Source organism: Candoia aspera, chromosome 7 (assembly GCF_035149785.1).
Source record: "Candoia aspera isolate rCanAsp1 chromosome 7, rCanAsp1.hap2, whole genome shotgun sequence".
In the NCBI taxonomy this organism is placed as follows: Eukaryota; Metazoa; Chordata; class Lepidosauria; order Squamata; family Boidae; genus Candoia; species Candoia aspera.
In genome coordinates this window covers 42,905,431-42,933,219 of record NC_086159.1, presented here as the reverse complement: position 1 = coordinate 42,933,219, position 27,789 = coordinate 42,905,431, and the positions used below count along the sequence as shown (strand labels likewise).

General features: G+C 37.0%; 1 protein-coding gene across 1 annotated transcript in view; it reads left to right on the top strand.

Annotated features, from left to right (window-relative positions):
• The window catches only part of NAV3 (neuron navigator 3), a 144,550-nt gene that overhangs the window by 77,232 nt on the left and 39,529 nt on the right, over positions 1–27,789 (top strand). Inside the window, exons 11-18 of the mRNA XM_063309338.1 lie at positions 6,166–6,296; positions 7,288–7,566; positions 8,141–8,849; positions 11,958–12,446; positions 18,379–18,420; positions 20,288–20,445; positions 21,382–21,570; positions 23,163–23,215. Of these exons, the coding sequence (XP_063165408.1) occupies positions 6,166–6,296; positions 7,288–7,566; positions 8,141–8,849; positions 11,958–12,446; positions 18,379–18,420; positions 20,288–20,445; positions 21,382–21,570; positions 23,163–23,215 (2,050 nt within the window). The remainder of the gene's footprint in view (positions 1–6,165; positions 6,297–7,287; positions 7,567–8,140; positions 8,850–11,957; positions 12,447–18,378; positions 18,421–20,287; positions 20,446–21,381; positions 21,571–23,162; positions 23,216–27,789) is intronic.

Here is a 27,789-nt window from a genome sequence, read left to right as displayed (position 1 = left end):
ATCTTTAAATTTCTCAAAAAAAGTTCTAACATCTGCTTTTTCATACTCCCTTTGTCTCTTCTCTGAAAGTTCTTGTCATCTTTGTCAGGCCCCTCTTATAATTCCAGTGTGGCAGCTCCAGCAAATCCCTTATGTGAATCCATCATAAGCAAATAATCCACATCACTCTTCTGATTTATTATTTGTATATCTTTTTTTTAGTTTTTAAATCATCATCCAATTTCATTTGTTAATCCATTATTTTCATCTCTTTCTTGTATGCTATAATTTTTAAATCCACCTGTAGGCTATAATTTTTAAACCCACCTGTCAATTTCAGTTTTATTCAATGGGGCTTGTTCCTCTTCAAGAACACTTTCTGATTCTACTATAAAGTTAAATAGCTTGAAGCCTGCACCCATTCATCAAACGTTTCTTTTAAGGTAGCCATCTGGCGCCCTCTAATGTCCAACCTTCAAAGTTGTCTTATCAGTTTCAAAATATGACCAAGGAGATTTTCCCACAAGAAAGGATCCTTTCAATTAGCTTCAAAGTTTTAAATCAAGTCCATATGACCCCTTAATCTGTTTAAAACTTTCTAAAGCTAACAATAATCATCCTTTTGGTGTATATTCCCCCCCAAAAAATGTTACAAATCTTTAAACTTGTTGTTTAAAACTTTTTAAAGGATTGGAGACTCACCCAGTGATTTCAATAAAAGTTGCCAGTCTGAAGGTTTTTGATCTTTTTTAAAAAAAACACCAAAGAAGAAAAGTAAATCTAAAGTGATTAAGAGATGAGCCTCAGTCGAACTTAAACTTCGTGTAGGCAACATTAGCAATCCTGTGACTCCCAACCAATCACAAGCTGACTGCAAAAAATGCAGTTCTTGCCATCTGCTCATCAAAACAACAACAACAACAACAGCAGCTGTATCTTGCGATCTCTCCTTGCTCGGGATATATTTCAGCAGCCTGAATCCCACATCTGAGTGCCGTTTTCAGCCACAATGTGTTCCTTTATTCTAGAGGATGGTCTGATCGTCATGGTGGCTCACAAGAAATCTGTCAGAACATGAATTATTGAAGAGCCAGTCTACTCACCAGCTCTTCATTCTGCCGTGGTTGCAGAGCTGTCTTCAGTCCACCATTTCTTCCTCCAGAACCTCAAGTCCCATCAGATTAGTGTTTTTCAACACTAATCTCTGGCACAATTCTGTCTATAAGATGAGAGCAATAAAGAGCTAGAGTTGGAATACTGGCTAAGAGCAGTTCTTGGCCTTGTTTTCCTGACATCAGTCTTGCCAGACTAAGGCTAATCACTAACCTAAGGGAAAATAACCCAGAAGGGCTCTAGGGCGGAGTACCTTGAACCTCTTAACCTTCCCATCAACAGAGTCCGGGCTGAGAAGTCTCTTATAAGTCTGGAATGTGTTCTCTCCTTGGGAACCAGTGGCAGTGCTGGAATCCACCACAGTCAGAGGAGAGAGATCAATGGGTGAAAGAGAACCACCAGACATTCTAGAGCAGCAGGGGAAAACTATTGTTTTAGTACTACTACCTATCCAACAAATGCTTTTCTTAGTCCAGCAAGATTTGGATTTAAAAAGCAAGAACTGTGAAGCTAAAAATGTTTCGAAATATTGTATCTGTATTTCTACAGGGAGGAGAATTTTAAGCCAAATATTTTTGTTCTAAGAATTAAAATAAGATATTCTTTTACTGATATAAGAAAAATGGCTTATTTGTTTCATTTATATATTAAAAGTTATTTCCATTTTTATTAAACTTTTTGACAAAGCTATCCTAAGAAGTAAAAAAAATCCCTATCCCTTTTATATGTTGTTTATATTCTTAGTAGAAAATATTTTGGCTATGAAAGTGCTGATTAAATCTATTGTGTGACCCACAAGTAATACAGAATTTCTGCTACAGTGGTTGTCATGCTTGAAAATGACAGGTAATGCATTATACTTGGGGTAGAAGGAAAATAAAGTATGAGTCTAGTGGCCTTTGTAGCATTTCCCTATGGAGACAGAATATATATGGAAAATTAATGGCTCTAGTGGAGTTCCGGAAGATTCATTGTCTGGTCTGACTTGCACTATCCATGGCTTCATTTTTATGTTGTCTGTGCCATCTTGAATGTGGCTAAACAGGCTTAGTGCTGTTGTTTCATGATTTATTAGCAGACATGCCAAGGACAGTCTGCTATAAAACAAGTGATGGATTGATTTTTGTGCAATGGGAGCTGGACCGGTTTTGTCGTTTGTCTGTTACAGTACTTTGCACATTTTTAAAAACAAGAATGCCATTTTTTTTAAAAAAAAACTCTCCCTTAACGAAATCCAATTCAAAAGGAAGTGAATAAAGTCTACAGTCTTTTTGTACTCCAATTTGCCTTAAAAGCCCCATTTAGTTTGCTGTTTGATGAAGAAAGCTGCCAGAAAGGAAAGGCTAAGAGTCCTAATGATCTGTAAAATGGCACATTCACCTCTGTCATTGTGCATCACACCACACTAAATGGGAAAACCCTCCAGCATATTCTATTAAAAAAATGAATATGTCTCAGTGAATTTGTCACTTACAGCTGTTAACTCAGGATGGAAAAAAATAATAAAATTCATATCAAATGTACCTTCTATTTAGAAGGTCAGTATTAAAATATATAATGGAATAAAAGGAATCAACATACAATTGAAACTGTCATGTATAAATAGAATATGTTAGTCCACTTTTGCAATAATTTCTCAATATAGCTAGTATGATATCTTAATAAAACAAATATTCAGTAATATTTAAGGCACTGTAAATATAAAATATAGGTAAGTGGTATTAGTTTACATAGCAAGTAAAATTAGGATATCAATTACTATCCTTTGTACTATATTAGAAAATATGGTGGAGTAGATTGTATTTCATTTTGTTTCATTTTGGGTCTACCTTGACGATGAGAAGGTTTGCTTATGAAGTTATTCTGTGGTTTATCTCTACAGTGATGAAGTCTGACAAGGAACAAGACATTTTATCATTAAAAATATGGGGAAAAAGTCCTTAATGACAGAAGAACAGTCTGTTTATATCTAAAGACATACTTATTAGTTCAAATAAGTTAAAAACATATCCTGGTAAGGTAAAGATAGAAGTAAAGTCTACTGTCCTGGTGACTGCATGGATGCATCCCAGGTATTTTCTTTCAAACAAAAGGGAATGTGCTTTGCCATTGTCTTCTTCCAAAATGTTATTTCAACTTTATTTCTAGTCTATAGCTCTGGGAGCTCTTAGTAGTCTTACATCCAAGTGCAAACCAGTTCTGACCCAGCTTAGTATTTTTAGAACAGCCATCATTAGATGTACTAACACAGCCTGGTATAAGATGGCTTAAAAGGAACATCTTCCAATTCTGTGATGGGAGTCACTGTTTGCTGCTGGTAAACCTGACATCTGTTATTTATTCTGCTCAAGAGCTGTAAAAAGCAATAGCATATGCAACCATTAGGATCAGCAATTATCTTCCATTCAGCGATGGGCAAGCCTTAAGGACTTTTGATGGTGGCAGTAAATGCCGCTCTGTCAATCTTATATAAAATAGGCTGGGGTAATGTAAAGTGTAACTGCACAAGGACACCACAGCTGCTGCTTTCTTCCTGAAAGTAGGAAAGGTTGGTTTCATCTTTCCAGGGTCTCATCTGCTGAGAGAAAAGCATCTGCAGGAATGTTGGGCTACACAGGAAAAAATGGCAAACAAAATCAACAATCTCTGTCTATACTCCTCTTGAATGCCCCTGTTTAAAATAAGTATAGGCAGACACACAGTTACAATCATTGACAGGACTTTTAATTCCATTATGCTGTATTATGTTCTTCTGATCTGCCATGACCTCTTTTTAAATATGAATTGTTTTTCTTTTATCTGTAAACTGCCCAGAGTCATCAAGGTGTTAGAGGGCCTTAAAATTGGATTAAAGATATATATATATATATATATATATATATATATATATATAGAGAGAGAGAGAGAGAGAGAGAAGTCAAGATGGTGGCTATATCTGTAGAATTGAAGTTCTGCCCCCTTTTCACATGCATTGCAATGCAGCTAACTACTGTATGCTCAGGAATTTTGGGGGGGGGGTGGTGGTAGTATGAATGCCAATTTCAGTGCCATAAAGGATGCTAAACTCATTCATTCATTTTCAGGAAAGCTGAAGAATGGCTTTTAAGTTTGGAAACCAAATTAATTACACTCTCTTATTTCAGGCAATTATTTTACCTCACAGCAAGGCTTTAGGGAACTTTTCATAATGATGCTTGTAATATGACATATGGATTATCAGGTGCAAAGTACTAGAAATAAATGAGATTCTAAATATGGAAGTTTAAAAAATCATGAAGTTGTATTGATTTCCTTAAAACAGCAGCTGTTTAACATTCCTAAAATAATTGTGTTTTGCTCTGTTTGAGTATTTCTAATGGATATCTTTTAGTGGCATGCCATGTTTTTTTAATAGAGTATAGAGAGCTTACTGTTCATTCAACAGATGGGTGGAAGAGCAGCAGCTGCTTTTTCTTATACATCAAGATAGACAGACAGACAGACGGAGGATGGGATGGGATGGGATGGGATGGATATTTTATTACAGTTATAGACCAGCTCAGAAAGAAAAGAAAACAAGGCGTGTGACTGCAAGTAAAAACCACAGTAAAACCCAATAATAATAAAACTGTGTGATCAACGTTTGACATTTTTTACAAATAGTAAAAGAAAACTTAGCCATGTTGAGAAAAGATGGTTCACAGTAAAAACTTATACTGTACAAGCAAGTGAAAGACACCCTTGCATAATATAGCATTTGTTGAGGTGTTCATTGTGACTATGCAAATCACCTGAAAAGATCACCAGTTCAATTCCATTTATCAACACAGAGCTTATTTTAACGATCTTCCCTCATTTAGATTCACTAAAACCTGGGTACCATCCAGAAGCATATCTGATCTGCGCTATTAAAAAAAAAAAAAGTTTTTAAAAGCCCCCAACTTATACTAAGTCTGAATTGTCTAGTTGCAAATACTATTTCCTCTCAAAACCATATAACAGACAATTAACTGTTCTAATCAATTGTCTGGAACCTGGTGCAGATGGTTTGTAATGAAGGTAGAGGGAACAGCTTCAAGCCAATATCCAAAACACTGTTGCTATTTAATTGTAGGACAACTAACAATAATTAGGAAGCTAATACAGTTCAGTAAAAGTAGACATAAATAAGAGTTACAAATCCATGAGAGCACCAGGCAGTATTTTTCATATGTAGGTCACATGCAGGCCAGACTACTGTGGTCTTAACTCACCAAATCTAAGTAAGGTTCCCCAAAAGATGAAAGATGAACAGGAGAGAAGAATGATGTAGGGAGCAATAGTTTATTAACAATGGTTCTCAATTGTTTAGGGCAGGGTTGGAGAAGAAGGCTGCCTTCCTTGATTCAGATCAGATATGAGTTACTGAAAACTATTCCTAGCAGTTTTATTTAAATATCAAAAGACCATAGATGCAAGATGGAACATGGGCTTAAAACCCACATGGCAAGGTGTTGAATAGCACTATCTTAATTCATATCATGAAAAAATGCCTGGAATATAAATGGGAAAATTATGATGGAATGAAAATGATATGTTACTATTGGCATTATTATTTTTACTTATAGTATTTATATTCTGTTCTTCCAGGGAAGGCTCAAAGTAGTACACTTTTATATGCTTTGAATCTTGTTTTGATTTATTCTTATTTCTTTGAAGAATATTCAACCTAACCTTAACACACACTCACACCCTCTTCTGGGAAAGCAATTGAAATAATCCAAGCTAATACTGTAATAAAGTTTAATCAAGAATCTAAGGTTGATTTAATGCAATTCTCTTGATATCATAGAGAATGAGTCCAACAAATTATGAATCAACCTGCTGTGGACATTTATACCAGCTCTTGCTAAAGATAGAAATTGCATCTTTCAGTAAATTATTTACAATCAAAGCATTTTAGCAATACATGGATTGCTGAAGTTCATATTTAGCAGTTTTGTTTAATAAGTAAACAACCCATGAAATCAACTGACATCCAGCAAATTTCTCTTCCTGGGGAGAATAGATGAGATATTCATTTCTCTTTTTCTATATTGTTTTTATCTCCAACAGCTGGGATGACAGCAGTTCAGTTAGCAGTGGCCTCAGTGATACTTTGGATAACATCAGCACAGACGACCTCAATACTACATCATCGGTCAGCTCTTATTCTAATATTACTGCTTCTTCAAGAAATAATGCACATACCCATTTTTCATTTTCTGGCTTGGATAGGATGTTGAATCCAGATGGCCACTTGGATGCTTCATCACTTTTTCTTAAGACACTTGTTAAACACATAATTTCTTCACTAGCTTATATATATATATATATATATATATATATATATATATATATATATATTTGTTTGGTTTTATTTGTTTTTCATTTATTGGAACTATAATAGTCCTAAGTCTCTTCTGACATGTTATAGTTATAATTAGGCAAATCTTCTGACTTAGCAATGTCATAAAACCATAATGAAACAATTAATTGAATCAAAGCAACAAAGGGCCACCTTCTGTGCATGTATATTCTTATGCAAAAAAAGGATAACCTATTTCCTGATCAAGGGCCTGCAGAGAGTCATAAACACTGCTGGAGTTTAATGACATGATTACATTTTCTATTGATCACAGCACGGTGTTTCCAACAACCCAAGGCAAAGTTCTGTGCTGCATATGGAGGCAAGATTCAGGGTTAAAGGTATAGCAGAGTCCTTTCTGAGCATATCACACTCTTGCTTATAAAGAGAGTGTGTGAAATAACAAGTAATCTCTGAGTAAACACATTTAGCCCCAACCACATGGCCTGTCAGTTAAGAATCATATTCCTCTCAAGCCACTTACTGCAGTTCTGACAGTTTGGTAGGCAAATTGAAGATCTTTCACAATTTGAATCTGTAACTTGCCTGCTAATTAAATATATGATTCCCATATTCTTAGATGTAATGAAAAAAAAACAATGTCAAGAATCACCATTAATTTTTGTTGCACATTATTAGCTGCTCTGGATGCTAAGTTAATGTACTTAGCACCAGTAATACAATATCATTTTCATAAAAACTCTGCAAGTAGACTGATCAGCATTTTGTGGGAAAGACATTAAGTAAACAATAATGTGCACTCTCATACTGCACTGGTTGAAATAAAAAATTCTTCCTCAGTTAATTCATTTCATAATATTGATTTTGGTAGCTGAAGACAGATTCTGAAAAACGTTCAGTAACTGATGGAGAACCTTGGGGAAGCAGTGAAGAACTGAAGAAGCCGGAGGAAGATCTTGAGAGCAATGTTGACAGCAGCAGCAAGTGGAGGAGCCATCCTCCTGGATTGCTGGAGGATGCTGAGAAGGGAGGGCAAAAAGCCTCTCTCCCCATCTCTCAGACAGGCTCTTGGAGAAGAGGCATGACTGTACAAGTGGGAGCAACATCATCCAGGCACAAAGCAGGAGGAAGTACTATCAAGACACCTGGTAGGAAAGGCATTCAGAGTTTTTCATGTAAGACCAGTGGTTCTCTAAGTTGCTTCAGTTGACCGCAATAGCTGGGGAAAAAAATCCATGTCAATATTTAGTTCCTGGGTATAGAAAACCAGCAATACTGTAGTGTTAGATTTATTACACAGATAATAAGTGATAATTCTCAAGTATATCACTTGGACAGTATTTCGAAAGCATTTGGGGGGAATAATGATAAAGTATAATATTGTCATGTTCCCTTTGCAGTTGTGGGATCAGTAGGTCTGTTTTCCATGGGTCTTCCTCTCCATTCAGGCTGCTATTGTGCCTGGTTGCTATTTCCCCATAAGTGTCTTCCAACAGAAATACTTTGTTCTGCCCTCAGCTGTTCCCCCTGGCATGTTGTTCACTGCCCAATTATAGGCTTCAGCTTGAGAAAGGTGGCATACTTGTGCTGTGCAAATCCTTCAAAAGAGGAGTTTTGCAGCATTTGAGAGGGCATATGGAGCCCCACTCTTTATATAAAGTATTACTGAAAATCTAAAATTTACTAGACATGGATTTCTGCAGCAGTTGTGCTCTTCTTTAGGAAAAACAGATGACGCCAAAGCTCCTGAAAAAGTAAAAACTCCACTGAAAGGAGCTTCCATCCAGCGTTCCCCTTCAGATGCAGGAAAAAGCAGTGGAGATGAAGGGAAAAAACCTCCTTCTGGCATTGGCCGATCAACAGCAACAGGTTCCTTTGGTTTCAAGAAAGCTGGAGTCAGCTCTTCAACAATAATCACTGCAAGTGGAGCAACCATAACAAGTGGCTCTGCAACTTTGGGGAAGATGCCCAAGTCTGCAGCCATTGGTGGAAAGTCAAATGCAGGGAGAAAGACCAGCTTAGATGGTTCTCAGAATCAAGAAGATGGTGTGTTACATATGAGTTCAAAGACCACTTTGCAGTATCGAAGTTTGCCACGTCCTTCAAAATCAAGCACAAGTGGGATTCCTGGCCGAGGTGGACACAGGTCCAGCACCAGCAGCATTGACTCTAATGTCAGCAGCAAGTCTGCAGGTGCTGCTGCCACCAACAAATTGAGGGAACCTACAAAGATTGGCTCAGGACGATCTAGTCCTGTAACTATAAACCAGACAGACAAAGAAAAGGAGAAAGTGGCAGTATCCGATTCTGAGAGTGTATCCTTGTCTGGTTCTCCCAAATCAAGTCCAACTTCAGCCAGTGCCTGTGGAACACCAAGTCTCAGACAGCCAGGTTCAAAATACCCAGATATTGCCTCACCCACATTTAGAAGGTAAAGTGTTTTATGTGAAAATTATTGTGATGCTTTCCCCCTCTCCCCCCTCCTAGAACACAGTGATATTCCAGAGGCACGTTATGGAGTTGGTTTCCTTTGAAATGGGATCCTTGGAGGAATATGGTATTTCATAATATCTGAGTTGATTTCTAGATGTGTGGGCTGAACATGAATGAAGGCAAATAGTGTGAATTCTCCAACAGCAAAATAGATTTTCACACATCACATTTCCAGGGAAAGACAGAAGATCTCCAAATGACTTCCACAGTGTACACTGCTACAAATCTCTCTCTCTCTTTTTCTCCTTGTGTTTTTCTCTTCTCTTACAATAAGCCATTTCATCTAATATTCAACACCCATATGCAAAAGTGCTATAATCTCCAGGGAAAATTGGACAGAGCAGACATTTAGCTTACATTTATTATTCTGAAATATTTCAAAGCCATTCAGAGAGCAATCACTGGTCACTTAACCAACAACAGTCCTAACAAAAGCTGTACTTAGCAACTTTACTACTAATTATACCCTGAGCATGCTATGTTTAGCAGTTGCCTTTGCATTTTCCCAGCTGTTTGATAGCAAATTCCCTGCTTTTAGAGTTCACCAAAGCCTTTTCATTGTCTACAAACACATCTTACACACTTTGACCTAAGGTTCAGAAACATTTGGGCTTCCAGCATGGCCAGTAGTCAGGGTTGATAGGAATAGTAATCCAATATCATATGGAGATTTTAAAGGCTTCACTGAGCTTTAATAATATTTCCTAGTTTTTTCCCCAAATGTTAGAATTCAGGATTCTTCATTGGAGGTAGATACAGGGCAGATAAAAGTTAATGATTCCTCATGCATAGTCAAATTTTGGAATTTCTACAAGAGGGTATAGCAGTGACTATGAACCTGAGTGGTCCAAAAAGGAATAAGGCAATTAATGGAGGACATAGCTGTCAATAGCTATTAGTCAGTATACCTATATGTTTCCTCAAATTCTGTTTATAAGATTTCCAAGGAATTTGGTTGACTCTTCTTATGTTTTTAAGGCCTGTCAAAAAGCAGATAGAAGGAAAGGCGAACACTTCTTGACACACTGAGTTTTTAGTTACAGCTGTTCATTGTATTTCTTTCATAGTGCTGAAAGAGTTCAGAAATTAACACTGTGTGCATGAGTGTATGTGTGTCTTAAGGAGAGGACATTTTAAGAAGGACTTAGTATATAATAGTACATTCAAATATAGAATTTTATTAGATTATACATATTATATTGTGTGAAATATTGCTATATTTCTGTATGCAGTGCTCATGAGAAATTCCTGGAGAGTAGCTACACATGTTTCTGGCTGTTATTACTTTGCTGTGAAATATGGTGAAAACTTGGACTGTCTCCCAACTTATTACAACTCTGCAACATTTAAAATGAAATGTTGACTAACAAATTTGGATCTCCCAATGATGTTGAAAGTTGATCTGACACCTACAGATAGTTGCAATCAGTCTTCTCTTTTTGGAAGCAATGAAATGCTCATCAGCTGTTCAGTGAGCAGAAAGAAACAAGCCAGGATCTAAATCCAATTATAAACAGCTGAAACTATTCAGGCTGCCTAACGGGACAGGGGAAGGCCTGTACCCACAAAGTTTAATTTGTGAAGTCTACTGTAGAATACTTATCTACATAAATGCTTCCCTCATCTAGTCAAGAAAATGTAAGTGGAAGCCTGCTTCTACTTGCCTCTGGATGGCTGATAACTGACTAGAAACATCACAGTATCAGGAATCCCATATATGGAAGACTTTTTACTGGATGCCAATGTCCAAGATACTCTCTATACTTGAACTTTCTTTTCCTGTTCTTTCTTTTTTTATGGGAAGATGTGGCAACTTCCCAAGACAGGGCTGAACTGCCTTAATCCACAATTTTTATTTTCTGAGAATGCCTATGGGTCTACAGTATATGGGGCACAGAGAGAAAGAAACTGGAAGCTAGTATGCTGCTTTCATCCTATGAACATTTATTTTAAAAAGAAAAAAAACTACTGGGTTTTTTAAAAAAGCATATATTAGTAAGGTAGGGAGGGAGTTTTGTAGACACTAGGAGAGATGCCTAAGATGACCAACTATGATGTTCCTTATCTTTGGTCATTCCATGAAGCTGCAAATTATGCAAAAACATGAAGCCTATCTTTGTTTTGGAGATTTTGAAAGGCAGCAGTGTTTTCATCAGAAATGTTCTCCAAATAAAAATAAAATCATTTTTAAACCATACTGGCAATCTTTGGATATTAAAGGCTGACTCATATATCAAGAAAATGGTTCTAGCAAAAACACAAGCATGTTGAAAGAAAGCCAGGACTACCCTCTTGTGGCCAGTCACCAATACAACATTTTACTTAGGAACTGTTTATCACTGTGGCTTTTTTTATAAATAAACGTTATGTTGATTGCTTTCCATTGCCATTCAATAAACTGTAAATTTAGAAAACCCTTCCTGCAAAATTTAAAGCAGTGTAGAGTATTTCAGATCTTTCAGAAATGGAATTTTCTGCAGCTTTACAAAAGAAATCTATTTTCAAAAGATCTTTTCTTCTGCTGGAGACTGCTGGAATGGGAATCTATAATAAAGTTAATGAAATAAATTAATTATAAGTAACTTTTCATGTATATACTATACATAGACACATATGGAAAGAAACTAAAATGAGCATTTTCCACCTAATTTGAGATTTGAGCAAAATATTGATTTAGTGGCTGTCTGTAATCATGACATAATACTTTAATAATTAAAATATCTTCTGGTTAAGGTTTTGAAATAATTGTTAGACTTTGGTGAAAGTTTAATCTTTTTAGGCATCCACATAACAGTGGGATTTTTGAGTTTGTAATCTCTGTGGGAAGGTCCGTATTTCTTTAAAAGCAAAGCTTGAATGAGTGCTCTTGAAATTGTAAAAAAATGCACATCTAAATAATGCATGGTCAAAATGGATTTCCTTGTGACAATCAATTAAGTAAAAGTAACTTATGCTAGCTGTTTCAGCAATGTGGGTATACTGTTATTCTGGATATTATGATGTAAAGCTTTGGTTTCTAACATTTAGGTTGTTGGTTTGCTTCTAGGTTGTTTGGTGCTAAAGCCAGCGGCAAAGCTGCCACTGCACCAAATACAGAAGGCGTGAAATCTACATCTGCCATGCCCAGCCCTAGCACCACATTAGCTCGGCAAGGCAGTCTGGAATCTCCATCTTCAGGTACAGGTAGCATGGGCAGTGCAGGTGGGCAGAGTGGAAGCAGTAGCCCCCTCTTCAATAAGCCCTCGGACTTAAATACAGATGTTGTAGGCTTAAGTCACTCCTTGGCTTCAAGTCCAGCCTCAGCCCATTCTTTCACATCAGGTGGTCTTGTGTGGGCTGCAAACCTGAGTAGTTCTTCTGCTGGTAGTAAGGATACACCAAGTTACCAGTCAATGACTAGCCTCCACACCAGCTCTGAATCTATTGATCTCCCTCTTAGTCATCATGGCTCCCTCTCTGGATTGACCACAAGCACTCAAGAAGTCCAGAGCCTACTCATGAGGACTGGAAGTGTCAGATCTACCCTTTCAGAAAGGTGAGTTAATGATAGAGTGTGATACAGTCATACCCAAGGCTGGGGGGAATGGGGACACTTTGAAAAATTAAAGTTTGAAGAAAGCCTAAGAAAGCTTAATACCAGTGGGAATTTATATCTCATAAAACTGTCTTGAAACTCAAACTATTTTTTAAAACGTAATAGTGGTGCACTTTCTTGAGAACCTATTAAATTATGGTTGTTTGAAATTAAGATACTTGTGAAACATTTAGAAAATAGTGATGACATAAAAAAAAAATAGTTACCATGGCTTCGAAACAGTGATTCTTAAGTGTTCCTTCATTTGCTTAGATCATTCTCCAAATTGTAAAAAGAACATAAATAGTGTAACCCAGCCATTGTAGCTAGGCCTGGAATATATATTATATGAAACAGTACAATTGTACTTAACAATAAGTTGAGTTTATATTGAGTTTACTTTATATTGGTGCCTGGGACTTGGGCGGAGACTGCATAAATGGCTGTCTTCTGACTGTGGGGTAGCATGATGTAAGTTATCCCTTCCCTCTCCTCTGGAGATTTCTCCAGAAAGTCTCTCTTTAAGATAACTGCACATTGCCCAAGCTCTAAATGGTTTATTTTTAACTACTGTATGAATAGTGTTATTGTTGTATGTGAAACTTTAACAAAGTTTTAATGAAAAGAAATATATAATAAATCGGTATGGAGAAATCAATAAAAAACAGCCTTCCCTCACTTATGACATTTAGAAGCGTTGAATTGCAAACCTCTGTCGGTCCTAACAAGCAGAGTGATTAAGTCTTTTGTGTATAGTTGATGGAAGAAGACCAGCTTGGGAAAGACTGAATGTAGTGTTTAAAATGGTTTGTTTGAAAGTAAACATAGTTAAGAATAGGTGTATTAAAAACAGAAGGATAACTTTTAGGCATCTCCTTGTGGTTGTGCAAAGAAGTGAAAAATGTGTGTAAAGTCTTCGTTAACCCAAAACTAGCTGATGTGTTCATGGCAAATACGTGATTCACACTACAGTCATCATGACACTATGTACTGTATATTTATTCAGTGCTTCACTTAAAAGTTTTTCTATGTATTATATTGTGTGTGTGTGTACATGCACACACTCATGCTTTGTTTCTTCTTGGAATATCTCTGAATAATATTTTCAGACAATTGATTATGTTTGTAGATTTATGCTATATTTGTCTTCACAAATGTCAAAGAACAATGAATCAGGCAGTATAAAGTAACATAGATCCACAGCAACAGCTGCCTAAGCTGTCCAGACACAGAAGATTTCTCATAGGCACCTCTGAAGACATACTAGGCAAATAAGCCACTTCATTCCTCTGCTCCAGGCTGGGGTACTTCTGCATTCAGCAAATGATTGACAGTTATACTGGACTGAATGGGTCCTTCTCATAGAAAACTATTGTTTAATTGTGCAGGTTTTTTTCCTGACCAGATATGGCAGGAATGTGACTAAATATTTGAATATTTACCACAGTATAATATTAATCATTTAATATGGTATAATCATTTATCATTTATTGAGTCTGTTCTGTTTACTATTTACTATGAAAGTATGTCACCCAGAGTTTTGTGAGAGGGGAGGCGATATAAATTTGCTAAATAAATAAACTAAGAAAGATGCTGTAGTATATATTTTAAATATTCAGTCATATTCCTACCTTATCCAATCAGTGGGGAATAAAAGCCTTATCCTTTTTTTAGTGTATTCACCCCCATTTCATGTCCATTTCAGGGTCATGTACCTAAGATGCACCTTCAAAACTTGCTGGGCACAACTAACTGTTTTTGGGCTAGCACCCATCCCTGTGAATTTGTGAGAGATATTCCCAATATAGCAGTAATTTTCTTTCAATGAGCCTGGTTTGATGGTGGCGTGCTGTGATTTACCTCTTTCAGATCTTAAATAGTTTCTCTCTTGAAGTCCTTGGTATTGCTACTGAGGACTGCCCCTGGCATCACTGTAGGTTCTCCTCCTTCAACAGGGTCAGGTTTTATGCCATCTAAATGCTATAGGGATTTAGATGGGTGATTTCATGTACTGTTTCCTGAGGTACCTGCCCTTCCACCTTGCTGATTAATTGGAGCCCTGAGCATGGTATGTTCTTAATTTCCAAGATGGTCTCTGGGTAATGCCTGCAGCCAAGATTAGAAGGTGTATCTTTCCTGACTTTTGATCCTTCTCTTCTGTGTGAAGATCTGCTATTTGTGTTATACTACATCTTCTCTGAATAAGTATGGCATAGGTGCAATCCTCCATTACCACAAACTTCTATTTGTGTTATACTACATCTTCTCTGAATAAGTATGGCATAGGTGCAATCCTCCATTACCACAAACTTCCACTCCCATTCCAGCCTTCCTGCTGAAAAGGTAGGACATTTAGTTAATTTAAGTAGGTTTAACTAGGACATTTGCATTCATACCTAGGCCAAGTGTTGGTCACTGATAAGCCAGGTGCATGGTGGAGACTGTGGCTTCTATATCCATCCAGGCCACTACTGGATATTCACTTTTATTATATTCATTCACTATAAGGTTGGAATAGTATTTACACTGAATTTAGATAAGTCTGTATTGGGGAATTTCTCTGACCCAAGACTTTTAGATTCAACTTAAAGCATTTGGAAGCTGGTTTGTCAGAAAGCTTGAGTGATGTTTGACAAGGTATAGCTGGTGCCTAATGTTGTACAGCTGGCATTAGACGTGATATGTCTAATGCCAGCTGTACAACATTAGGCACCAGCTATACCTAACATAACTGGTTAGGTTTCCTCCCACATCAAGAATCCCTTGGGATAGTCATAATGGTATATTTCTACTGCTTCCTGATGTCTGGAATCTGCCACCTTTTGGCTATCTCTCCTGCTTTCTTTGTAGACTATGTACTGCATAGATACAATTATGGGCAGTTGTGCTAGGAATTGTTCAAGCTGCATCAGCTGAATGACTTCTTTGCCTGTATTAGTTCCAGAACATGGAGCTATATAGAGTCTGTTTCTTGATCTGACCTACCTTGTAGGGTTGACAAAGGTACAGCTCCTCTTCAGAAGCTGTCTGTATATTCACTCCCTGTTCCTGCCTCTTGCTTTGGCATAGTAGCTTGGTATTTACCATTGCTACCACCTGTCTAAACCACCTGGCAACTATCCCTTAACCCCAGTGTATGAGAAACATGGCTTTCACAACCTGTACTGCCATTCTAATAATTAAAAGATGAAAATGGAAAAGTTGAAATCATTTCTGGCTGGGTAGCACAGAGCACAGCAGCTATAGGATTTAGCCATTCCTTTCCTGCTTGGGAGATAAACCAATCTCACAAGAGATAAACAAAAGCCAACTGTTTTTTAAAAAACCTAAATGTTAAAAAAAAACCCTGTTTTTAATATTTAGTATTAAAATACAGACAGTGTCATGTGATAATTACACAGCTGTCCAGTTCATAGTAATACACCTGTTTGAACATTAAGTAAGACTTTTTTTTTAAAAAAAGATACAGTTTTCTATATAGATCACAAAGTGGCAATGGTTGGCTACAAATAAACTTGAATGGAAAGATAAAGGAAATAATATTTTGTACAGTAAAGAAAACTTAAATTAAAGGGATGGCAAAAATTCCTGGCTATATTTGTTGCCTATTTTTACAGTAATAACATATTCTGCTAAGCACATTGGACAGTTTTATAGCCATAGAGTGGAGTCGCCCTTTTATGCAGTCCTCAAATCATTTCTGGGTTCTGGCCATGTTTGTTGAAAAGGGACAACACATTTCATTCTGATTTTTGAGGTTGGGAACAGATAAAAACTATAACATAAGCCCTTAAATAGGTATATGCCAGTTAAAAAAAAAAGGGTGGGGAGGAATCCTGTGCAAATCTTCCAAACTCATTTTCACATTTTTATATGGTCCCACCCCTTTTTGGAGGGCCACCTTCCAAATGTTAGGTGCAATCTTTGGTTTCTTATTCTTGCTGTCAAGAAGAAGGTATAGGATTAGGCCACATGTGATGCAATTTGAGGGCAAACTTGGAGAACAGAGGGAATTTATGCTGCCTAGGGAATGATCAGATAAAATGAAAGGGAGTCTGAGAGAGGGTAACAGTCTAAAGAAGAAGCTTAGGAATGACCCGCCCTTACCACTCAAATGATAAATAGGGAGGGTGGGAGATTGTACTTTTAGACTTGCAAGCTTCTGTTAATGTAGCATTGCACTAAAGTAGAATTAGTTCATCTAGTCGAGTTTCCTGTCTGGTTTACCTGGAAGGGCTGACACCACCGTTTCTCTCTTGACAGACAGCTCCTCTGACCTAGTGGTCATTTGCTCATTGCTGTTCAAGTAAAACACAAATATGATCTATTTATTTATTGCATCATCGTGAAGTGCTTCACAGCTCAAGATATAGACCAGTACTTTTCTATTTCATTTGTCTTTGCATTGTCAAACCAAAGCTGGCACTAGGGATAGCACAGTAAGCCAACAGATTCGTTTTCTGACATGGAGACAAACAATTTACTTTCAGTATAAAAAAAGGCTCTTCTGGTGGAAGGAAAGCTTTACTTGTGTTTACGTGATGACAGACAGTTTTTTTTAGCAATAAAGAGGCAGGCTTTGCATTTCTTTATACCAGAATATCCAAGAAAGCAGATACCATAGGATTAAAACTCATAATTTACCTACCACATTATATACTTCTAGGAGTGAACTTTTACATTATTGTATGTTTTGAAAAAAATACACTGGCATGACCCTTTCAACTGTTTTTGTAAACTACAACTCTAAGCTGTTAGAAACAATGTAATGTTAAAACATAAGAAAAATCTATGGCAATTTTTACAATACAGATCTAGATTATTGTTTTCAATTGATATTTCTGTCTATTTTCTATAGGAGGTTTAGCTTTGTCAAATAATTCTTTGTTTATTGATTTGTTCATTAGGCAGAAAATTCATCACAGCAGAAAATTATGATCTGTCCATATGACTAGTATTCACCTTTCAATCTAATTGTTAGTGTTATCTATGCATCCTGGTTTTTCAGTGTTGGCATTATGTGCTTCATAACTATTCTATCAGAAGCAAGCAAAATATATTGATATATGGGACAATGCATGAATCTAGTTTAAGCATGAAAACCTGAAAGAAGATAAAACTTGCAAATGATCAGGTGCTAAAAACAGATTGTCCTTTTTTAACTAATGGTCAAGACAGAAAGTCTTGGGCAGATCTATTGATATAAGAGAAAATTAATCTAGACTCAGAGTTAGCCATCTTGAGCTTATATTAAAATCATATCTGAGCCCAGTTCATTTGTTTAGGCTCTCCAGTCAACATAGCTACATTTGCAGAGAGTGACGTGCTAAACTTTCACCATTTTCTGTCTTCACTTTTCATGAGAATTGCGGATAGCAAGACGTGTTCAGAGTATTCTGCAATCTGTTCTTGTGAATGAACTTGCCTTTTGAAAAGAAAATGTCCTGACTTAGATATTAGAGTAATTTTATTATTTTCATTTATTTATTATTCAAATTAAATTACCACCCATCTCCCCCCAGTTCTGTCTCTGGCAATGAGAAGAATGCTTATGAAACCATATTAGCACAATAAACTGAAATCTGACAATTATTCCAGCCTTTTTGTCCACATGACCTTCCCAAAGAATCTGAATTCCATAATAACTAAGGCTAGATATAGCAATATGAGTTCAGCCTTCTTGTAAAAATATAAGAGTACACCCATCACTACTGAAAAGGAAGGACAATCTTTGTGCAGTACTGTACTGCTGACTTACAGATTTGACATTTTCCATTAAAAATAGTTTTTCAAAAGTAAAATAAAGTATCTGCAATTAAAACCTTTTTATAATTTATAATTTTGAAGTATTTTGTTTACTGTATGTCTTTAGGGCTTTTCTTTGTTTTAACAGCATGCAGCTTGACAGAAATACACTGCCCAAAAAGGGATTAAGGTATATGATATTTTATTCAGCATGACTGCTGTTTCTCTGTTGTTCTGTAACTTCTTTCTATAATATATCATCTGTTTCTTGTTACTGTGTAAGCTGTATTGAACAACTAATAATACTTCCATTTATATTAAGAAATCAAATTTTTAAAAAGTTAATGTATTTTCTGTTTCTGGCAATGAGAAGAATAAGAATAATTTATAGGCTGCATCCTCAGCAATTGTAATAAACTGTATATTTACCTTGAAGATTTACATAGCTGAAAATGTCATTCCACCCCCACCCCCCCACCCCGGAATTGCTAAACTGTTTCACTGGAACTTCCAGATAAGTTTCAGATTTTGCTTTGGGTAGTCTCCTCTGACAATCTAAGTCAGCGACTCTCACAGTATAGTCCACTGACCTCCAGTGGTTTGCAGAAGTCCAGCAAGTGGTCTTCCATGCTTCATACATTCACTGGGCAGAGCCTGTTTGTGGTCTAGAGTCCACCTTCCTAATGTGCAGAAACACACTAAGAAATTCAGTTTGTCTGATCAAAACAATTTCAATAATCCCTCAAATTCATCAAGTATTTCACATGAAACAAGAACCCATTTGATTCAAATGTCATTTTAAAAACACTTCTCACTGCTCATAGTTTTCTGTTATTTACAGATTGGTTCCTTAAAAATTGCAAAGACATTATATCTTCCTTGTTCTTGGCTATCAGTCAACTGAAATCTGATTCTAAGTCCAACATTAGCAGTGTACTGTCAAGTAACTGAAATATTAAATTGCAATACTTTTTTTTCTTGCAATGCATATTACTAAGCAATAATCAATTGAGCTTAGTGGGACTTCTCAAGTAGATGTGTGAGAAGAAAAATATTATCAATCCTGATACCTATTTGGTTATCCAAATATACCCACCTCAACATGGATCAAGTGTTACCAAAGTCTTGCAGCCCAGCAGTCTTTTTCCATATATATGCAGAAATGGGTCTTTGATTAAGTTTTTTGGGGAGGGAAAGGGCAGCAGATACAAAGTCTAGTTTTAAAATATGCTTTAGAAAAATCACAGCACCATTTTTTTTTTAAAAAAATGTTTTTTTTAAAGTTTGCAAAATATTTGGGTGTACGTAGAAATGTAAGCACGGCATTGCAATCTGAACTGCCTGAAATGACTTCAGTGCTTATTTGCCATCGTAAGCCACTGAAGACTTTGTCATCAAATGTGGCTAGTGGGCTGTATTATACTGCTGCAGGTACATTTTTGTCCTTGGCAGCAATCCCCAAAAGTCTATGGGAACTTAAGTTTCCCAAGTCTTGGTTTTGGCAAACACACTTCTTCACAAGTGAGTATTTCTTCTGCACCTCTTATATCTATCCAATTAGTGGTAGAGAGGTACCCCAGGACCATTCTGAGGACAAATAATGTTTTGTCCCATCAGATGCACCATCAGGTGTCACTAACAAACCAAAATCATTTATTTTTATAGTGTTGATCTGTTCCCATTGTTTTCAAGTTTATCTGTGCATTTTGCTCCTCTAGCAAGTATATTACAAGAACTGATCACTGTCCTCTTTTCGCTACCAATTATTTTTTGAATGTGTCATTATGCTTGAATTCAGCTTCTGTTTTTGGTATACTAGAGTTTTAACATGTCTTCTGAACAAATTCCTCTGCATGTTTCTGCATTACACACTGGTTGTCTCTGTTAATGATTTGTCTGTCTTTTTCTTGGGTGATATTTATCCCAAATACCCTATTAAAAATCAACTGAACTGAAGGTGATCCTTGATACCAGTCTCTAGTCTTCGGATAAGTGTTGCACTTTTGTTGCATACGGCATAGGAATGTATTAAATTTGGCTGCGGTCATCTGTTTCAGGTATACGCCATCTTCTCGGCAGGCTGGTCAAGAAGAAGGGAAAGAGTGGCTGCGTTCCCATTCTACTGGAGGGCTACAAGACACTGGAAATCAGTCTCCCCTGGTATCTCCTACAGCTATGTCTTCCTCTGCAACTGGGAAATATTTCTCTAATTTAGGTAAGAAGGAAAAAATTGTGGTGTTACTTTATTCATTTTACTGCAGAATTATATCCTTCATTCATCTGGCAAAAGTAATCCCTATATATTTCCAGATTATGTTTTCTCATGTCAGTTACCAGTACTGCTGATTTTTGCAAAATTTCTTTTTCACCTTTCTGTGTGTCATTTTCTCATGAGGTTAAGGGCCTTTCAGAAATGTTTTCGCTATTTATTTCAAAGCAAGCACTGCTGAAAGTGGCTTGGTTTAACATCTGCTCAAATATTTGACATTGTGTGAAAAAAAGTGATAAATTTGTTTTCTCTAAAGGAACATTAATTAGAAGGATCAAAAATCTTCCCTGTAAGATCCTTAGAAACCAACTTTCCAAATGATAATTCCCACTTACTGTGTGTGAGGGAGAGAGGAAAAGAAAGACATATATATTTGAAATATTAGCTAAAAATATCTCTACCATGGAATTATCAAGTGCCATATATTTAGGATCATACTGTAAATATGTTTGGTATATTAGATAATCTGTTATAACTAAGAAAAAATTGTCAGAGGTATACAACTTTGCCTAGGCCAAGACCTTTACTTGGAGAGGGGTCATGGAAAAATTAAATTGTATTTTATTTTCCTTTACATTTAATTAAAATTACATATAGCTAGTACAATTCCTTATTTAATTGTTTACCCATTCAATCATGAAAAAAATACACTTTGTTAAATACTTCTGGAGGACTCTGGGGGCCACATCTAAAACTTTTGGAGCCACATGTCCCTAAGGTCACATTGTATACTAGGGAGTACCATGAGGTTAAATTCATCCTAGAAGGGGTTTCAGTTGTTTATAAAACATAACCAATATGTCACTTCATTCAGTGGATTTTCCTTAGAATGTACAGTACTATTTCATCCAAACTTATTAAAACTTTTGTTTGATATTGCAGTAAGTCCAACAAATTTATCTCAGTTCAAACTTCCTGGACCTAGTATGATGCGGTCAAACAGCATCCCTGCTCAAGATTCCTCTTTTGATCTATATGATGATTCTCAGCTGTGTGGTAGTGCCACATCCTTAGAGGACAGACCACGTGCCATTAGTCATTCTGGTTCATTCAGAGATAGCATGGAAGAAGGTAAGGAGGTGTGAAGCAGTATAGCATGTACAATGGTTGTGTTACTCATAGTTAAACCTATAGCCTAATTTAAGTTTATAGATATATTACAAGCAAATCATGGATTTGAACTAATTCTTGGTTTTGGTTTTGCTACCTATCATTTGTTCTTATTTCCACAGTTCAGTAGCCTTTGGAAGCAGAACAATACTGTTAAGTATGGTTTGTCAATAGCTAAAATAAAATCAATACAATGTTCTTAAATATAATAGGCCTATTCGTCCTTCATGAATATTTTAATCACTTCCCTTTGTTAAGTTGCAACAAATATACATATGCATTGCCTTTTGTGATTCTTCCTGGGACAGTTATTCACAGCCATGCCAGTTACTAAAGTTGCTGAAGATTTTTAATCAAATCAAAATAATATAAAATGAAATCAATCTTTATTATGATCATTAACCCGATTTTCATCAACCTGATTTTCTCATCATGAGTGCTGATTCCTTACGCACACATTACATGATTATACAAAAACATTGTTTTCATTTACACCAAGGTGTTCCTTCTGTTTTTTTGTGCATATCTGGCAGCATCCCAGATTTAATAAGCACTTGACTCTGGCACCTGCAGCAATCCCAGTTCATTTTGTTCTTCTGTGTTTTCAACAACCTGAGTTGGCTAGCCATCCATAGCTAGAGATAACAAAAATCAAAAATCACATCACTTCAATGGCCCAAGTGCTTTTGCTTCATAGAGGCTTAGTAGTGTGCAAAAAATTAGCAATATTCTAGATCAGTCTGGGTTAAAAGAGCAGGGCAAGTTTAACCCTATGCTTCTATTATAGTCCCACTATATATCAGGGGCCTCAATACCTTCCATTTGGATTGCAAAACAAACTACCATTCAGACCAATGGATGTTTTTTTCTCTGAAGCAAATAGCAGGCTGGAGTTCAGCATAAATCAAGATTCAATGAAGTGCAAAGGTCCTCCCTGTTCTGCCATATAATAATCCCAACCTGGACCAAATTTTTAAACCAACAAGTTCTCATCTGGATCAGGAAATCTGTGTTTGATATTTATTTTTTTTAAATGCTAACTGCTAAGTGTGGTTGCTATGTCTAGTTTTACCCTCAGCTACATATGCAAATTAAAATTGGTTTCCAAGTGATCAAATACTTTTAAAACAGAATCATCTCACTTACAGTGGAAGTGTCCACCTAGGAATAACAACTTTTATCTTCCATGAAATATGGAGTCCATACTGCAATTTACACCTTCTGTGTTTGCTTTGCCAAACATTGCTTTGCCAAATGGTGACATTCAGATGCTGTTTTGCTATCAGAGCAGAATAAATGATGTTGCTTACTGGAGTAACTGCAATACATTACTAAAATCTCCGTGTATGAGTGTTTTTAGCATAGAAAAATCATTGTGTAAGTGTGTGGAATGAAAGTGTACTTCTAAATAGGTAGTCTCTGTAATAGCTTTCTTTTTGGAGACAATTGCTTGAATTTAACAGAGATGTTCTGTTACTGAATTTGACAGGGAATCACTCCTGTTGCCTTATCAATATTTTTCTAATACCACCCTTGGTGTTTCTCTGTTTCAGTACATGGGTCCTCATTATCACTGGTTTCCAGCACTTCTTCTCTTTACTCCACAGTAAGTCTTGACCATATATTAAAGATCTTGGATGTTGAAGATCCCATGCATGTTTTTTAAATTGCCTTGAAAACACATTAACCTCTGGTATGATAACTGCTGCAAGATTATTATATGCACAAAAATGGAAAAACTTTGAAATACCCACGATGGAGGAATGGCAGGTGAAGATGACAGAATTAGCATAGATGGCAAAATTGACTTATTTGATTATAGAAAGGACAATAACTACATTTATTAGTGACTGGAGACCCCTTATGGACTTGTTGCTGAAAAAAGAAAAAAAATGGACTTGTGATTTATGGGTTTGATGATTAGAAAGGGTAGACTATGGAAAGGAGATTATTTTGTAACTTTAGAGAATCTAAGAGAGATCTCTTAGAGAGAGAGGGTAAAACACAAATGTACTTGTAACTGCTGTTAAGACCAGAAGCTATTTCGTTTCGTTTGGTTTCTTTTTTTTTTCATTCATCCATCCATCATCTATTGTATCATCTGTCATCTGTCATCTATCATCTATCACACACATTAACATCTGGCAACTCAGAAACAATTAAAACTTCTTACTGCTGTTTAAATGTAACACCTTCCTTGTGGTTTCAGAAATAGTATACCGCTACCTCCTTGAGCCTTTTTGGAATCTTTTGTTGTTTTCCTTCCTTCCCTTGAGAGTAAATTGTACAAAATTGTTTGCTGCTCATAGTTGATGTGCTGTACCTTACTGGCTTGTTTTTGTGCACTTTAAAGAGCAAGCAGCACAGTAATTGGCCACTCAGTGGATTGCTTTTCTTGAACTGAAAGAGGTTTGCCGATGTAGGAAATTACAGAGTGGCTATGACAGCACAATTTTGGAACCTGGTAATAAAATGATTTATTACCAGGCTATAGGTGTTTTTAATTATTAGTAATATTTCGTTTTTCCTTATGGAGGAAGTTTGTTTTGAGATTGTATGTATCAAGCAGTATGAAGTTATGACAGCTCATCACTAAAAATGTCATTACACACTTCATTCTTAAAAACCTGAATACTTCAAGTTTGAGAGTCTACTAGCCTCCCTGTAAATTAGTTGCTTGGTTACACATAGTATAAGTACCCCGTATGAATGTACATTTTTATCATAAGCTGGGATCCATTTACTAGAGAAAGGTTACTGGTGTTCATCACAGTCTTCCTTGAAATCTGAAATCACTTGTGTGGTGCTTTGGATGCCCAGTTTTTGAAAAGTATGGTTACTGACCCCTTGAGGTTACAGACTTGTTAGAAGGCCAATTGTCCATGAATTTCAAGATCACTACATGGATTAAATTGCTTCCTCTAAATGCAAATTCTACTTTTATTGTCTCTTCCCCACATATTCAGGCCATCAAACAATTTCTTCTAGAAGTTTATCATGTAATACTAATTTTATAATAAAGCCTGCAGGGTAAGGATATTTAATGTACTTTAAGAATGACATTTCTAAAAGTTGAATATCACAGTATTTACATAGTAGTTAACATATTTTCACTGTAGTTTTAAAAAGGGTCCTAGGCTTGGTTCAAAACATAATAAGCTGGAAATTTAAAGTTATTTATTTATTTATTTGTAAAATGTAATATTTAGCACAATACTTCATTATATATCTGACAATTGGTGGTTTTAAGTGCATACTGGACTTAAAATCTCATCTAGATATTAATAGGGTTTAATATCAAAAACTAATTCTTATAAACTAGAAAAATATGCATTTCTAGAGTCAGTTTCTAAAATGTTACTGCACCAATGTTAACTCCTGGCACCCATATAGATAGATTTTCTCCATGACAATCTTTCTCTAATCTGGCCTTTCAGGCCTTCCAATAATGCACCCATTGCCACTGTAACTGATCCCATCCACCTTGCTGCTGGTCATCCTCTTCTTCTCTTTTCTTCCACCTTTCCCAGCATTACAGCCTTCCCTAGAGAGCTAGTGTCATGTTCACTGTTCCAATGTTACCGCTGCATCGTAACATTTCGCATGTCATTTGGCTGATGAGTGTTTCGTCGGGGAGGGGAGGAGGATTCCATCTCGTGGGATTGTTATATGTTGGCAGCTGGATTGGAATGTGTTTGGGTTATCTCGTGTGTTCAAGGTTCCTTTCCCAGGACATCAGCAGAAATGGTTATCAGCACCTGGGGGGGGGGGGGAGTTTGCATCGGCAGGGCGAGGGGAGGGATTACATTTGAGCTGAGGGTTTTTAGTTTGTATTTGGCGCGCTTTTGCTCATTCTCAGCTTTCTCTGTATTTGCATACTATTCTTTAATAAATCGGATATCATTAAGTTCCTGCTTGTGAGTCTATTAGGGTAGGCAATCCTTACATAAAGCTGAGAATGTCAAAAAATTTACAGTTAGCCCCTTTCCAGATTTATTTTGTGAGGGAGAAGTGCTAGCGATGAGCAAACCAAATCCCCAAACTGCGGAAAGCGAGGAATCGAGTGAGGGGGAACCCGACTCCACGGTGATAAGAACAGAGAGGGTCCCTGCTCAGGAGCTCTCGGAAATTCGGGAGATGTCGAGCTCCAGCCTGGAAGAAGAGGAGGTTGGAGGTAAAAGAGCCCCTGAACCGACCGGCGAGTCGCCAGGCGAGATGATCACCTGGGATGAAACACAGGAACCCCTACCAGGGACGTCCAAAACATCTTGGAAACAATGGTACCCGATGTCCCCAACCGTGGTGAGGCAGGAGGGAAAGGAGGATTCCCAAACCCCTGACCGTATAAGACTGGTGGAGGCCAAATTGGAGTCAATAGAATTTATGCTTCAAAAAATATCAATGGACTGGGGCCCTCGGGAGAGGAGGAGAGGGGAGTCTAGTAATAGGCATTCGTCCCCTTCTTCGCCCCCCCCTTCTTCGGAAGAAAGGAGTAGGACCCGGCACAGAGAGGAAGAAAGGGCACCAAGGGTGTGAATTTCAGAGTCCCCTCCTCGAGAGCGGAGATCCCTGGGAGCTAAAAGAAAGTCCGACCGCCCAGCTGTGGTGAAGGGACCGCCCGGAGTGGGGGTTAAGGACTTTACAGTTAAATTTGACAGAGATCCAACTAAGTTATCATTCTTCCTTACCAATGCAAGGAGTTATATGGATGAATGGGTACCATATTTTCGTTCAGAAAGAGCCAAGATTAATGCCATTGCCACTAAGCTGAAGGGGCGGGCTGCCGATTGGTATGTGCAGTTATGTCAATCGGATGCTCCTGAGCTGGAGGAGTTCGAAGAATTCCTGTGGGCATTGAAGCTACACTTTGAAGACCCATTAGCTGCATCGTAACGTTTCACATGTCATTTGGCTGATGCGTGTTTCGTCAGGGAGGGGAGGAGGATTCCATCTTGTGGGATTGTTATATGTTGGCAGCTGGATTGGAATGTGTTTGGGTTATCTCGTGTGTTCAAGGTTTCTTTCCCAGGACATCAGCAGAAACAGTTACCAGCACCTGGGGCGGGGGGAGTTTGCATCAGCAGGGCGAGGGGAGGGATTACGTTTGTGCCGAGGGTTTTTAGTTTGTATTTGGCACACTTCTGCTCATTCTCAGCTTTCTCTGTATTTGCATACTATTCTTTAATAAATCAGATATCATTAAGTTCCTGCTTGTGAGTCTGAGTCTGTTAGGGTAGGCAATCCTTACAGCTAGATCTTCACATAATGAGTCTGAAGTAGGATAATTTGAGCCTGGTCATTTGTGCCTTGAGTGAAAACTCTAAATTGATTTGTTCAAGGATCCATTTGTTTGTTTTCCTGGCTGTCCCCAGTATTCTCAGCAGTCTTCTCCAACACCAAACTTCAAAAGAATCAATACACTTCTTATCCTGCTTCTTCAAACTTTCACTTCTATAGAGTGTTACAGGGAATACCATGACTTGCACTATTCTGATCTTTGTAGGTATAGACACATCACACCATTTGAATATCTTTTCCAAGGCTTTCATAGCTACTCTACCAAGTGCTAGTGAGCAGCATATTTCTTGACTGTTTCTTCTTTTATTATTGGTGGTTGATCCTAAAAGACAGAAGCTATCTACAATTTTGATATCTTCATTATCAATTCTAAGGCTGGTTGTTGTATTTTCATTAGTTTGAAATTCTCTATATTTAATTCTAGTCCCATTTTTTCACTGTGTTCCTTGACTTTTATTATGAGAGCTTGCAGATCCTCTGCGCTTTCAGCTATCAGAGTAGTGTCATCAGCATAGTACATGATATATAATTTTATTTTTATATATTTATTGTTTTAGTGAGTATTTTGTTGTAAACTGCCCAGAGTCCCTCCGGTGGGAGGAGATGGGTGGTGACAAATTTGATAAATAAAATAAAATAAAATAAAAAGTACAGTTATTGATGTTTCTTCCTCCAGTTTTAAAACTCATCTTCTTCCAACCCAGTTTCCCTCAATATATAGTCAGCATATAGGTTGAATAAGTAAGGGGAGAGTATTCAGCCTTGTCTCACTCCTTTGCCAACCTGGAGCCAATCTGTTTCACCATGTTCTGTCCATACTGTGGCTTCCCGACCTTTATGTAAGTTTCTCATGAGGACAGTGAGATGTTTTGGGATTCTCAT